This window comes from Acromyrmex echinatior, chromosome 4 (genome assembly GCF_024713525.1).
Source record: "Acromyrmex echinatior isolate Ae372 chromosome 4, ASM2471352v2, whole genome shotgun sequence".
Classification (NCBI taxonomy): domain Eukaryota; kingdom Metazoa; phylum Arthropoda; class Insecta; order Hymenoptera; family Formicidae; genus Acromyrmex; species Acromyrmex echinatior.
This window is the reverse complement of record NC_141855.1, coordinates 238,864-253,804: the sequence shown is the minus strand read 5'-3', so window position 1 is coordinate 253,804 and position 14,941 is coordinate 238,864. Positions and strand designations below refer to the sequence as shown.

Below are 14,941 nucleotides of genomic sequence, written 5' to 3'. Positions count from 1 at the left end.
AATCATCACATGAGATCTTGTAGACAACATTCTGACTGGATAGGAAGTTAAGTCTTTTCCTCTCTTTATGAAGCTTTTTAACGTGTTGGGAATAGAAAAGGCCAATTTACAATGAAACATACATATACAATGCATGTTGGCGATTTACTCTTTTTTCTTATGTGCTTGTCTTATAATATCAAAGATAATTTTTGCCTCTTTCTTTAAATTTGACTTATTATTTACGACTTATTTGTACTTTCCTTTTTACTGTTTGCGACTCGATTTGTACTTGTCTTATTATTCTTATTATTTTTATTTTTATTTACTTCTACCGTTAATTTATTATTACAATTTATACTTGCTAACAGAAACATGTTCGTCCTTATACACACATACGGTTCGGAGGAGCACATTTTTGTCAACTATAATCGTTTGTTTGATTTCCTCTCAATTTGGAGCGAGTTTTATAGTTAATTTGCTATTGTTAATTACCGTTGTTAATTTACTTTGTCACACTAATTTATTTGAAATCACATTGAAAATGATCCAACTAGGATCGAAACGTTTGTTCACCTTCTGATTGTCAAATTATATTTTACGTTTTTAATTTATGACATAGTTTTATTTCAAAAAAATTTGTTTAACTACTCATACAGTTTGTCAATTTATGTTTTAGGCTCGTAGCCCTTTTTCCTTTTTACTTATTTTGATTTATTGAGCCTTATTATTTTATAAATAAATTAATATCTCGTTAACTATTGCGTAAACTGCAAAATGGCAAAAGATGACTTTTCGACTCAGTTTTCGATTAACTCTACCTGCTCATGATGGGTGACGAAATGTATTAAAATCACCCTATAAGAAATCACAAGTGTACAATAAAATTAAATAATGGTGAAGGCAACAGAAAATTAAGAATTTATTTTTTAAATTTTCTCATCAAATTTTAATCCACGTAAAGCATATTTCATATTTTTGGCGAATATGAATCAACTCAAAGGAATTCTCAAAGTGATTCGACCACAGACTTGTAAAAAGTCTGGATTCAACCTTGGCAATTGGCAATATTGGCATACCTCTGCTCCTTTCGAATGCGACACATCGAATGTTACTAGACTGGAACACGTGGCATCACTGACAGTCATTGCAGTAGTGGCTGGGTGGCCGACGGGGAAGAGGGACTACGGAGACGACGCAGAACTATATTTATTTTGGTTTGGAAATTAGTCCGCAGGAGCCGTGTACGGCTGTGCGCGCGTGTATGTGTGTGTGTGTGTGCGTTTGAGCGCGTATCGTCGGGCCGTGCGTTTTGCACCGATTCGGGTGGTCAAATTTCAAAGTGCTTGCTTATCGGAGATCAAGAACTGAGAAAAAAAAAATGACCCGTAAGTCCAGCCGAAACGTCACCGAGATCGGGTGTCGCATTACCTGATCGCGCCGCAACAATTCGACGAGAGAGAAAGAAAGAGGGGACGATGACGGGCGCGAGTTTTTGGCTCGTTTTTGCCTCTTCCGCGAGGCTGCCATTGTCGTTAATGTTAAAAATAAGGTCGCTGCGTAACGATCAGTAACGATTGTGGGTGACCGCGTGCGCTCTCGGCTCTCGGCTCTCGACTCTCGCAGAGATTTGTCAGTTGTCACACGCGTGAACAAACGTGAAACATCGCGAAACGTCGCGAAACGTCACGTCGGTGACTCGTCGAGGAAGAAAGGAGCACACCGCCGTGGCAGACGATGCGCTCCGAGTATCCTCGAGAATTCTCGTTCTACAGGCTGTTTACGAAGGAAAGGTCAATATTTTTGATGATGACGATAGCGCCGATTAAATAAAAGAAAGAGAAAAATGAGGGTCTCTACGAATGTGTTTCGCGAGTCTCGAAACGATTTCGCGTGATTGAGAAAATCGAACGTAGTTCAACGTGTAGCCTTACTTTTCGGAATTACGCGATGAATTTACGCTTCTCGCTTTCGGTAAACCTCGCTTGTTAACCTCGACAACATACAGAAACGTTATGATGGCGCGCTTTCACGCTGCGAGCGCACCAAGTCGACAAATTTTTTTTCCTCTCTACGATGGATTTTCGTCAATTTTGACAGCGTTCGATTTCGTTCCGAAAGAGTAAATATGGTGGAAAAATATTCGCTTTATGGCGAATAGCGTCACATTTTACTCGTCGCCATTTTGTATATACGCAGGGCCGTCGCAAGCGAAAGTCGATTCTGTATCTTGGAAAATGGATTAAAATTTTTAATTCATGCGAATGTGTGTGTGGTGTGTGTGTGTGTGTGTGTGTGTGTGTGTGTGTGCGTGCGTGCAGATGGAAAAACTTTTCTGGATTTAATTGGATTTAATTGAATTGAAGAACTGCATTTCCTATTCAAAATTTTGAATTAGAGAAAGGACTTTATGCAATTCCTATAAATGAACAAAGAGATTATTTACATTAAGCATTACATTAAGCATTGAAATGGATTTAGATTTTTAGAAATACGCATTCGCGAACGTTGAAATAAATCTTTTTCAATTCATTTTAATTGTTTTGCTTTGGTAAAATGTGAAAACAAAAATGAACGAATTTACTAGAATATTTATAATTTTATTGGCCAACTTAGTAAATTTATTTACTAGGTTGTAATTCTCACTTTGTTTCAAGATACAAAATCAATCCTCAAGCATTTTATGCCCTGCATAAAGGGATATTAACAAGAGAAGCGTCAAATTAAATTTTAATCCTCTGTTTGCAATCTGATTCTTTTTATGCAGCCTATTTTTACTGTTCTAAATTTTAAAAAATGTGCGAAAATTTCAGTTATTTTTCAAGATATTTTAGAGAGGGGAAAAATCGAACTCCGCCCTCCTTTATTTTGGAAAAGGAGAGTGAAATTGAACTAAAAAAGACTCAGATTGCAAGAGAAGGATTAAAAATCAATTCCCCACTTCTAACATCAATTACGTGTGCACGCTTTTCTGTTAAATTTAATTTCTTCCGAAACGTGTGTATTAATTTAGAGAAAAATCTAATCATAAAATCATCAAAATCATCGATTTGAATAGATAATTATATATTTGTTGAGGCTATTAAAATTTTTCGATACATGTAATATACATACTTGCAAAACTATTTAAGATCATCAAGAACACCAATAATTTTTCTAGAGCAAAAATATGCAAAATTTCTCTGTTAATATCAATGATAGAAACGTTCACTTTTTACATTCCGTTCTAGGATAAAAATGACACGATCCAATTGCACGTTTTCTTAAGATATAAAAAAAAACGATTCAAAACCATCTTATTTAAAAAATTGATAAATAAAAATTAAGAAGATCAACAAATCTCCTTTGCACAAAGGCGCCTTATGTACTAACGACGGCCCTGTGTATGCGTGATATCGTTTAAGGAGTAGGATTTAGATTATAAAGTTATCGGAGCAATTGTATGACATTGTCGTAAATCACCACCTTTTGCAGTCACCCTTTAATAATTACGAACGTGAACGTTGCGTGCGCCATTGCAGTTATATTATCGGTCAAAGGAACACGATTTTGACTTGCTTGCGCACGCATAAACAGCGCTCTTTTTAAGAGCACTTCGTTCGAGTTGAATAAATGGAAATGAAAATAGAGACCGAAAAATTGCGGAATAAAATTAAATAAAAGTTATAATTAAAACTTCATTCGATTCCTAAAAAAAAAACCTGATTATGTTGCAGGTGGAAATCAACGTGAACTAGCACGAGCCAAGAATTTGAAAAAAACCGTAAAGAAGGCAGCGTCGGAACAAGACAGCAATAAAGGTCTTTCCTTAGAACAACGTAAAGCACGGTATGTCTTCTGAGTACATCTTTTCCTCTTTCTATTCGTGAAAATTGATAGGCTTACTTAGAAATAATAATGGATGTTACAAGCTGGATGTTTATTGCTAAAATTTATATTATTGTAATAAATTGATATAATTTTTATACTGGACGTACATTTCTTTTTACAGCGACGCGGAACGAATGAGAGAGAAACAACTTAAGAAACAGCAGGGTGAACCAGCAGATAAGTCGAAGCAGGCAGCGAGATAATTCGACGCGAAAAGTGTATAAATTTTTATGATAAGAACGGCTATATCACGTAACCAATGGCTACGCTAAAAAGATTCATGACTGTAAGATACATATATGTCGATGAGTACCGGAGACAGAAAAATGAATCACTATGTCTTTGATGTTAGAGAATTTTTCCATTGTCGGCCGTACGCAGGTATGTCAATCGTATGACATACCTCAGGACCTAGCCTCAATTATCTTGTTATTTACACGTTGCTCACGATACAGTTATAATCAGTGTGTACAAACTTGACGTTACCTACACCTAAATTCAGTCAAAGAAAATACACGTTTGACTGGTTTCTCTAGGTATAAGGATATTAAATAATACGATATATTTGTAGTACTAATTTCCAATATGTAAAAATTCAGACTTTCACTTATTTAATATGTTATGTAATTAAATGTAACAAGCGAACGATCATTAGACACACATGTGTTACTATTGTTCCTTCTCGCTTGTAATAAACTGTTTAAATTTTAACACAATACAATACTTGTATAATTCTTAAATCTTTCGTCCTATCCGAATTAATGATATATGATGCGAACTGTAATGATATCGCTATACTATGATAAATCAGCAGTTGTTATATCAGTATGAGTTGTTGTATCAGTTGTTGTTAGTTTAATAATTTTTATATAATTAAATCTAAGATAGTTTAATAATTTTATATAATTAAATCTAAATTATTATAAACGATGAGAGAAAAAAATGGAGTTTGTACAATCTTATTTCCCACATTTTTATTGCACTTTCCCAAAAAGAGTACATTTTTCTTAACGTACTAATTTTAATCGCGTTTTCATAATTTCGCTTTAATCACAAATATTCGTGGATATTAACATTGAGTTGAATGAGAATGGTGTACAATGTGATTCGATAAATGTTATAACGGTGGAAGACCGAACCTTAATTGCTAATATGGAGAGAGAGGAAAAAAAGAAGGTACACTATACTAAGTGACGAACGTATTGTCTAGCCTCTAAAGACCAAAACCTTCGTTAAAGTAGCATCTGGATCTCTGCAATCTGGGAAAATGTCGAAATCCAATTCTTTTATTTTCGAGTGGCTATTGTATTTCAGATTTAATAGGCTGTACTTTTTCGCGTTCTATAACACATCTATAAGCAGGAACGTTCCACTCGTTTCTTTTTTTTCTTTGTTTGACTTCAAGTTTAGTAATATGCGAGGAACAGCGCACTATATTGAGCATTCACTTAATTATAATAGTATACTATTAATATGAGATAGATTCATTTGAAGAATTTACATGTGATACTTTAATATTACGTTACATGACGTAGAGAATCCATATAACGTAAAAAATTGCCCTTTCAGATGTATTCGGCTATTGAATAAAACTAATACACGCGCGCACGCGAGTTGGTATAGATTATATATTTATATAAAATAGAGACATGTGCGATCTTTTGCCGATTTTTTTTCACTCACAATTAACTTTACAATGTAGTTAATTTGTATTTCCAGTTTTGTTGTTTTCATTAATGACTTAATTTAAGATAATAAGAAGCTGTTCTTTCTTGTAAGTAAAAAATTGATATTAAAATATATCTGTATTAATACATATTCTGTGTATTAATTTATTTCTGTTAAATTCAACAATTGAGTTAAAAAAATGCTTGATGCTTTTATTAAGGAATTTAATTGTCTTCGATATAAAATTTAATTAACATATTAAACTCGTTACTATTTAAATTGAGTTTCGACTCTGAGCCTTATAATAGTGTCTCAAGTTCCATAATATCTTAATAATAATACAATTATCTAAAAATGGGCGGCAAAATGTTGCTTCTATTCCTCCGTCTTTCCGTTAAATGGTCAATGTCTTTACAAAATTCTCCGTATACACATGCAATTTTTATAGTAATATAATATTACAGTAAATATTATCTTATATATCTATTTTCGATGATGCAATGTTTCTTCTTGCATGAACAAATATAATCGGTAATGTGATAATTTTGGGACAAAAATTTGGAAAATTCTGAAGGAAAATTATATTTAAAATTGTAGCATTATGGAAAAAATACCGATAGAGCTTATTTAGTTAATGTATTTGTATGTATGTGTGTATTGCGACTTATCATTACAACACTATATTTGTAACAATAGCACCATATTTATATTATGCATAGATAAATTATATTTTAGAAGTTGAACAAATTTATGCATATGTAACATGTTGTTTGTCTGTTATGTTTGGAAAAAAATTATATCACATCGATTCTCTTAAAATATTAAAATATTAAAAATTGCAAGTAAGAATCTATTTTAAATTTGATAAGTCTAATCACGTGAATGTCCATAGCATCTCTTTACCGCGCATTATATAATTAATTATCTAATTAAATAATAAGAAATGTTTTGTACTTTAAAATTATTTTCTGTTTAATACGTAATATAGCAAAGGTTCAAATCTCATTAATTTCTTAATTATATATATGGAGATCCTAAAAATCTATTAAAATTTGCATAAGTCACATAATTTAGAACAAAACTGAAAAAATTGCATTGAAAAAATTGAATATTAAACAGATATTTTTCTAACAGTTTGTACACGTAATAAATTTCAGCAAGTAAAAATATATTTAAGCCAGAGATTTTTTTCCCTCGGAAATATAATTAAGTATAGTGCCTTTAAACATTTTTAAAAGGTGTGTGTGTGTGTGTGTGTGTGTGTGTGTGTGTGTGTGTGTACATATATATATATATATTATATATATATATATGAAGTCTTCCGCGAGAATATTTTTATTATAGCTCATATAACGCAAAGTACGTCTCAAGTGCATTTTGTGCTATTTACTAATTCCAAATGTACATTTTGCAAACTAGATCGAATCTGTTTATCGAAACGAGTAATACATCATAATACTTGGGAAAGTTTTGTCGTGATAATTTAACAAAATCGCTTACATATCTAATTCCAATCTATATCTATAAACAATATATTGTACGCTAATACCTAAACGTGGTGAGAATACGAAACTGGGACATATATTTCTTTCATTTTCCATTTATATATGGAATGTATGCATATCTTGTGACGAATCGAGTGAACTTTAATTCGTTTTGCAAGTTTTTTTCTTTAAGACGATGTTTTTTAAAAGTTTAATAAAAGGATCCTATTCTCTTCCGCGTAATACTTATGCGAGTACCTCCCTGCAATTTTTTAAATATTTTTAAAAAGAAGATTTTAAATATTTTGAAAGAAAAATAAATATTATGCAAACAAGATAACAATTTTATTTTCGGACAATGTAATTGACTTATTTATAAATTCTATGTTGGATTGTTATTTGGACGGCGAAAAATAAAGAGAGATAAATTGATCTATCCCTCACGTTCGCGATTGGCCGTTTTGGATTTAGTTTTTCGTGATTCCACGTAAAGCACGGATGAAGCATAAAGATAAAAATAAGCAAAATGAAGAAAAATAGATTCTTCGACAAAATTAACTAAGTTACTTGTCTACACAGATCATCGCTTCCTCGAAGGACTCGATGAAAAAAAAAGATACAATCTGCACTATGCAATGTTGGAGGTATCGAGTCTTTCGAGGAAACGATTGGTTCCAGGGGACTGGAAAACGAAGAGATTTCGGGGACTCGCACAGAGTTTGCAGACTTCATCTCATATCTAAAGATTTCTAAAGATTCAGAGAACATATCGTGCAAGTCTGGGCAACGCAATGCGAGTGCAGATGCGACGATTGCGATGGATGCAATGGCGGGGGCGGCGGAGGTGGCGGCGGAGGTGGCGGGGGTGGCGGAGGTGGTGGCATGTAAAGCCACCCCGTGCCCGTTGGCCAAACCGCGGACGATGCTGAGGACGTCGGAAGCAGTGAATTGGTACCGCCTCCAGCATTGACGTGTGACGTCGGTCCACTCTCTACTCACATCACCTATGAAAATAAGGCGATGAAACATAGTTCATTAATACATTTCTTGATCGTCGCTCTATTGGTTGTAAGATTTAACAGGATTATAGCATTCGATTGTTCTATAGAATCTTTAGTTTTTTCAACAGTTTTAACTTCTGGACGTATAAAAGCTGTAGCTTTTCATTTCAGCATAAAGTACAGACCTGTACGTATGCAAACATGAGGAAAATTATAATTTGCAAAGATTTTTATCATAGTAATGAATAAATATTGTAACATTTGCAACTCAATATTTCTATCTTATGCAAAATTAATATAGTGTTACGTCGTCATTAGATCATATAAAACCTTTGACAAGAAACTTGATATAAATTTTAAAGTTACAAAATTATACAGTATAAAGCATTTAATATTTAATTGATAACAATAACAGTGATTTAATAACGCACTTTTTGGTACTTTAATAATAAATAATTTCATAGAGAAAAAAACATACTTTGTTCATTCTGTACAAGGTTTTTAGTATTTATCTTGCCAATTGAAATTATAATTGTAAAAAGCTAGAGAAATATTTAGTTTGCAAATAGCAGTCCATTGGAATAAAGTGCAAAAAACAATTAGCCTGATTGTCAATTATTCTCTATCCGCAGCTACTTCGTATAGCCTATATGACGTAATGAATAGTTTCACGAATGATCGTAATTACGAATAACAGTAAGATAAGAGTATAAGACGACTTGAGTATGCTATTGTCACGCAATTAATTATGAGCGCGTGTATAATCTGACAATCGATCGTTCTGACAAATTAAATTATTGTATTACAAATGCAAGAACGTTATAAAACATCAAACTGTCAATGTAAGATCATACGACTTTCGTACGTTTGGTATCTTCGCGAAGATTGAGATTCAATCGCGGTATTGGTATCGATAATTATTCGAATTTTCGTTCTGTACGCAATTACGCACAAATATAATTGATTTATAAACTTTACCACGATATTACGATATATGATATATTTACAATATTTGATTACCGTTAATTTTGACGCTCTGCGTCAATTTCGGCAGTCACGATTTCGCGTTTAGAATAGAAATATACGTACCTGTAATATCTGGCTTGCCTCGAAGGCCGTTCCTGGCAATAGTACAACCGGACTACTGACATGTCCGCTCTCGACGCATATCATGTTAGGAAATTCGTCGTCGCCGAAGTCCGGGATGTCGCGCGCCTTCTCCTGCCAGGGATTCCAAACGACCGTGTCGGGAAAGTTGTACTTTTGCACGCGCATTTTCCTACCGGAAACGACATTCGTGATGATATGCTCCGGCTGCGTATTCTGATAGATTCGATCGGTCCATTCGCACACCGTGACGACGTCGCGGCCTTCCTGGTAAATTTGGTTGTCCCTAGTCTGTGCGAGTGAATGAAATACAACTTGTGAGACAGGCAGACAGGATTGCGTGCGGCCGCGATATGTAATCGCTTCGAACGTGCTCCGGACTTAACGGAGTATCGTACACACCGTTCTAAGTCGACTCTTTAACGACTAGTTTCTATATGTGTAATAATAGATCTTTTTGCGCAAGTTTTAAAATCGACTCTCCACTGGTAAACGCTGAGTCATTAATAACCAGGTAGTTAAGATTAATTGAAAATAAACGATTCTTTTCCGTGAGTCTTACAGTGAGTCTTACAGTAAAATTTCTAACGAAATCATATTCGATCAATTTATATTTTAATTAAATTAACGAATTATATTGGGTCATTTAAAAAGTATCCGCGGTTTTTTCATTCGAAAATTGAACAAAAAATCCGCGGATACTTTTTAAATGACCTAATATATAACTTGAAGACAGAGAAGAGGCTTACGTTACCTTGTCGAGGAACGTGCACCCGTGCAGTCCCGTAATTTGGCATCTTCTGACATCGGGTACTTTAAAATAAGTGTGTAAGAGCAGATTAAAGGAGAAAGGATCTTCTCTGCTCGGGTTATATACGCCAATATTAAAATGCAGCTCCTTCTCGCGCAATATTAGCCTGTATGTTAGCCTGAATTGTGAATTCCACAGCGATCGCGTGAATTCATTGTCCATTATCGAGAATATCGCCTCGATGTCCCCGCTGGGCAATCGCTCCGGCGTCTTCTCCACGTTCCAACGAATGATCCTGGCAAAGCCATGGGGTGGTCCGTACGTCCATGTTCCGAATTGTGCTGCGGAGATAACATGCATCGTATCGGATTAATCCCTTCGTTGTGTATGAGGCATATGTGTGCATACAAAAAAGACGTGCCATCAGTGTGTAATGTATAAAGGATAAGTTCGAAAAATTCTCGACCTGAACCACCAGAAAATGACGCCACGAATATTAAAATTGTTAAAATTTTAGACAAGTTTGATCTTTTACAGGTCTACTGTTAAAATTTCAAACAGATGCGTTCATTAGTTTCTTTGTTTCGGCCGTGTAAAGCAACCAACTTTTGGTTTTATCATGGCAATGCAACCGCTCACATTTCTTCAATTGCAGTCGCAAAATTTCCATGAATTGGTCCCGCAAGCACCGTATTTCACCAGGTTTCACGTGATCTGCTTGCTGCTTTACACGACCGTAATAATGAAACTAATGAATGCATCTGTCTGAAATTTTAACAATTTAGCCCTGTGAAGAATCAAACTTGTCTAAAATTTTAATCATTTGATATTTGTGGCGTTATTTCTGTTAGGCCGAGAACTTTTCAAATTACCCTCGTATGCACGTCTAAAAAAACCCACTTACCCTCTTGCGATTTGTCTGAATCTTGGTTTCCTATGGTTTCTGAAGTCGCTGAATATAATATCAGAATTTCAAAATTCAAAATGCGAATTCAATATAGCGGATAAAAATGTAAAAAGTAAATAAAGTGTTATAAAAATGAGTACTTCAAAATTGTTGAATGTCGCTAAATCAAAATACCAGAATTTCATTTTTCTAAATGACAGATCAAACTTTGCTTCACTTAACCCTTTCACTGTACACAAAAAACACGTGTCACCAATGTGTAACGTACCATATATATGCATCTTTAAAAAACTTTTTTATCCCCTCGCGATTTGTCGAAATCTTGGTTTCTTTCTATAGTTTTGTCGCTGAATTCGAATATATATAATATCAGAATTTCAAAATTTAAAATGGCGTATCCAATATGACAAATTTAGAAAAATAATGAAATTTTTATAAAAATGATTATGCTAAGGTTTTCGAGGTCGCTGAATTCAAATGTGACATCTAAATTTGTAAATTCAAAATGGTGGTTCCAGTATAGTAAATCAAAATTTGAAAAATAAATGAATTGTTATAAAAATGAATCCTACACACAAAATTGTTAAAGTTGCTGAATCAAAATACTAGAATTTTGTTTTTCTAAATGACAGATCAAATTTTGCTATACTTAAAAATAATAATTCATAACAAAATATATTAATTATATTAATAGAATAATTGTTTATAAATCCTGCTTTCCGCGCGCTAAACCTAAAGTCACGAAAAGAGAAAATGAGGTCGTAGCGAATTTTAACTACATGTTCTTATTTTTTATTAAAAAATATTTTAATTAAAAAAAATTGTTTTATTAATTTTGATGTGTTTTATGTTTTTTGAATTTTGAAATTTTAATATTATTTGAATTCAGTAACTTAAAAAACTTTAATACTGAAATTGTAGATACGGAAATCTGAGAAACTTTTTTTTTACACACTGATAGCACAAATCTTATTTTCACAAATCTTATTTTCGCTACACTACGAAGTAGAGGTGTAAATATATCGCTGCTGTTTTTACATGTTTTTTAAATTAGACTTTCAAATTTTCACGGTATTTCAGTTGGCTCTTTTTGCCAATAGTTTAGATTCGCGTATAAGATTGTCTTCGCTCTTTAAGTTTTGGTCAAATTATTTTCTTTTCTTTCCTATACAGTAAACATGATGTATCGCTTCATCTATTATACTTACGAAAGACGAACGGTATGCCGCCCCTAATCGCTTTCTTTCCGTCGAACACAGCTTGCTTACTGAAACACAAAGATCCAGTCGTTGGAGAATAAAAAAAAAATTGACAATCACATACTAGAAAGAATACTCGTTTATAAGTTTTATTATGACCATCTAGATATTTTGATCGTAATTCATTGTATGTTGCACGTATTACGTTTCCTATCTATTTCCCATTATTTAACAGGACAAATATCCTATGAAAAATCGAAGAAAATATATTATTTAAAAACGATGCGAGAATTTATTTGTTCGCGCGTTTTGTTTTTACGCTCAGATGCGAAAAGCGTAGGTATTATTATTATTCCCTGTAACAAAACAAAACAAAAAAAAAACAAAGAATCTTCGATTTGTCGATAACATTGAAAAATATGCGGACGAATATCTCTTCCTTCTGTTATTCGCAGCTATTGCATTGTTATTGTAAATTGCGCACGTATCAGATGTCAGATTAATGAAACTGTCTGTAGATATGCAGTGGGTGATGCATAGGTGTAAATATTTGTTATAACAAATTGACGATTTGTACTGACAATGAGAAACAGCAAAAATTCTAACAAGAAAGCGTCCAATAAAAAAAAGTCTATTTAATGCAACTTTTATTGAACTTTTAAATTATTAAAATTTCAGAGATATATTAAAAATGGAAAATAGTAACGATCGAAGAATGCTTCGAATAAATAATTCACTTTCGTTCCTCTTTTTGAGCTTTTTATTGTACATTCTTGCAGGCGCGGTTTAGACTCTCGTACGAGAGTTCCATCGGAGCTCCTCGTTTAACTAATTTACGAGGACCGCGTAGAATTTTACGATCGCGTATTCTGCTGAGGATAGAGACGACTTGCGTATAAATTGATGTATAAATAATACTGCGAGGGTGGTTCATAAAATTTGACGACAAACAGGTCAATATTGGTTTCGCGATTAATCTTGTAGGGTGATTGCTATATTGCGTCTTGCAAAACTATGAAGATCGACAAAATAGCGTTATTAATATAAGTTACTGTGCCTCGTTGATTTAGAGATGTATCGACGCTAATAAAAAAAATGCAGGGCCACGCTTTTATCATTCTTGCAGCCTGAAATTCTTGAAAAACGAGACAATATAGTCAGATCGATAAGCAATGCTTGGTTATATATGGCTTATATGGAATTTTTCTACAGAGAAAACAGTTTTACAACTAGCTGCATAGTTGCCATAGTTGAAGTATAATAAAAAAGAAGTTGAACATGAAAAGGTCAATAGAGAGTAACCAAGTTACTATCTCCGTAAAAAGAAAAAAAAAAGGAAAGATCTTTCATTCTTGGCCGTTTTGTTCCACAATTTTTTGTAAGGGCGCATATGAATATAACAATTACGATATCTCATTGTATAATACAGCTAAATACTTTGTAGACCTAGACGAGAAAGAATCCCTGAGAATTCGTTTCATCGTATATGAGGTTGGTTGGAACAGCTATAAAGAATGGAAAAAAAGTCTCTTATAGTATATATATATATACAAAACAGACAATTAGATTTTTTTTTGCACAGGTTTCCTAATTATCCCAACAGTCAATTTCGTAACAATACCATTTATCCTCACAATATTCTCACAATATTCTATAAGAATATTTAGACATAAAAACCGTTGAAATAAACTATTTGATTATTCGAAATATTTAAATAATATTATATAAAAAAAATAAGTTTATATAAATTTGTAAATTTTTTTCTCAGCATGGGCGGAATGCCGAAATATTTGTACGATTTGTCGAGTCTGAGATCATTTCGAGCAAGATAGAAAACTCGTTGATCCCTTTCGTTAGCGAACTAGAACGCACTCGAAGCGGTTGATATCCCCGGTGATGCGAAAGAAGAGAGATGGAGATGTCGCGTTGCGTGAACATCATGGAGAGAGAAAAGGAAAGAGACGGAGAACTATAAAGACGGAGGGCGGATGCAGGATGACCATTAGTCAAGCCTGTCAGGGGCCGCGGAGATGTTCCTAAGAAGGAGCTTGAGGATACACTCGGGATCCAAGTCTCCTCTGCGAGGAGGATTCGTGAAATCGAAACGTATCGGTAATACTTAGATCGCGTTTCTTGAGCTATACTTAATTTTCGATTTGATAAAAATGCTTGCTCAATTGTTTGAGGAAATTCAAAATATAATTAAAAGGCAAATATAATTAAAAGCAGATACAAAAATTCCTATTATATATATATTAGGTGCGCAACTAAGTTCTCGCTGTTATTTTGATGCAAATGCCATGAAAATAACAGCGAGAACTTAGTTGCGCACCTAATATATATATATATATGCAAAAAGTTCCAATATGCGCTGAATTGCCATCTGACTGGTGATAGCTGATCAAGACAATTAGAGCTATCAAGTGAAAATTGAATGAATTCCGTTTGGGCGAGTCAGAAGCGATACCCGATTGTTCCACGCTAATATCACCTTTCGCGCACCGATCAATCCTGACAGCCAATGATGAAGTTAATGACGAAATCTCGATTCCAGAACCATGCGCTTTCATCACCGAGCGAATACGCTATTCGTATTCTCTCGCAGCAATACGATGTAATCCATTTTCCTGGATGCGTAAACCGCGAAGAAGGAGGAGAAGGTAATCCCATCCGTTTGCACGATCCCGAGGCGAACGGAACATGGGAAGAGAGATGGAGAGACGGACAGATAGATGGATCGCGACAACCCGAATGTCACAGCGAAAAGAGAAAGACACGAAGAAGGCGAGAGAGCGAGCGAGCGAGCGAGAGAGACAGAGAGAGAGAGAAAGAGAGAAAGACAGAGGGAACTTATGCCCGAGAGAGGACGAAGAGGGTAGAAGGGAAGCAAGAAGGGAGGATGAATGCAAGAGTGGGAGAGTCAAGGGGTGAGAGGAAGAGGAGCGAGAGGGTAGAACGATGTACCACCACGAAGT

At 34.2% G+C, this 14,941-nt stretch overlaps 2 protein-coding genes across 4 annotated transcripts in view; one reads left to right on the top strand and one right to left on the bottom strand.

Annotated features, from left to right (window-relative positions):
• The first annotated feature begins 277 nt into the window (after window positions 1-277).
• LOC105147573 (putative SERF-like protein) lies at window positions 278-4,570 on the top strand. Of its 2 annotated transcripts, none has more exons than XR_015544753.1 (3): window positions 278-1,196; window positions 3,696-3,807; window positions 3,971-4,022. XR_015544753.1 is itself a non-coding variant. In XM_011058685.2 (3 exons), exons 1-3 carry the CDS (start codon window positions 1,361-1,363, stop codon window positions 4,050-4,052), a joined length of 201 nt encoding a protein of 66 aa, XP_011056987.1. In that variant the 5' UTR covers window positions 1,209-1,360; the 3' UTR covers window positions 4,053-4,570. The 2 variants fall into 2 exon arrangements, 1 of the variants encoding a protein (XP_011056987.1); XM_011058685.2 differs by lacking the exon at window positions 278-1,196 and adding an exon at window positions 1,209-1,367 and having other exon boundaries at window positions 3,971-4,570.
• Window positions 4,571-4,808: 238 nt separating this feature from the next.
• Window positions 4,809-14,941, bottom strand: part of LOC105147574 (uncharacterized) — a 28,378-nt gene continuing 18,245 nt past the window's right edge. Inside the window, exons 3-7 of one of the 2 annotated variants that reach the window (XM_011058686.2) lie at window positions 11,976-12,034; window positions 10,765-10,812; window positions 9,864-10,201; window positions 9,092-9,400; window positions 4,809-8,005 (exon numbers count right to left, since the gene is read on the bottom strand). In XM_011058686.2, coding sequence (XP_011056988.1) covers window positions 7,997-8,005; window positions 9,092-9,400; window positions 9,864-10,201; window positions 10,765-10,812; window positions 11,976-12,034 — 763 coding nt within the window. In that variant the 3' untranslated portion in view covers window positions 4,809-7,996. The remainder of the gene's footprint in view (window positions 8,006-9,091; window positions 9,401-9,863; window positions 10,202-10,764; window positions 10,813-11,975; window positions 12,035-14,941) is intronic. The other variant, XM_011058687.2, reaches the window with a different exon arrangement.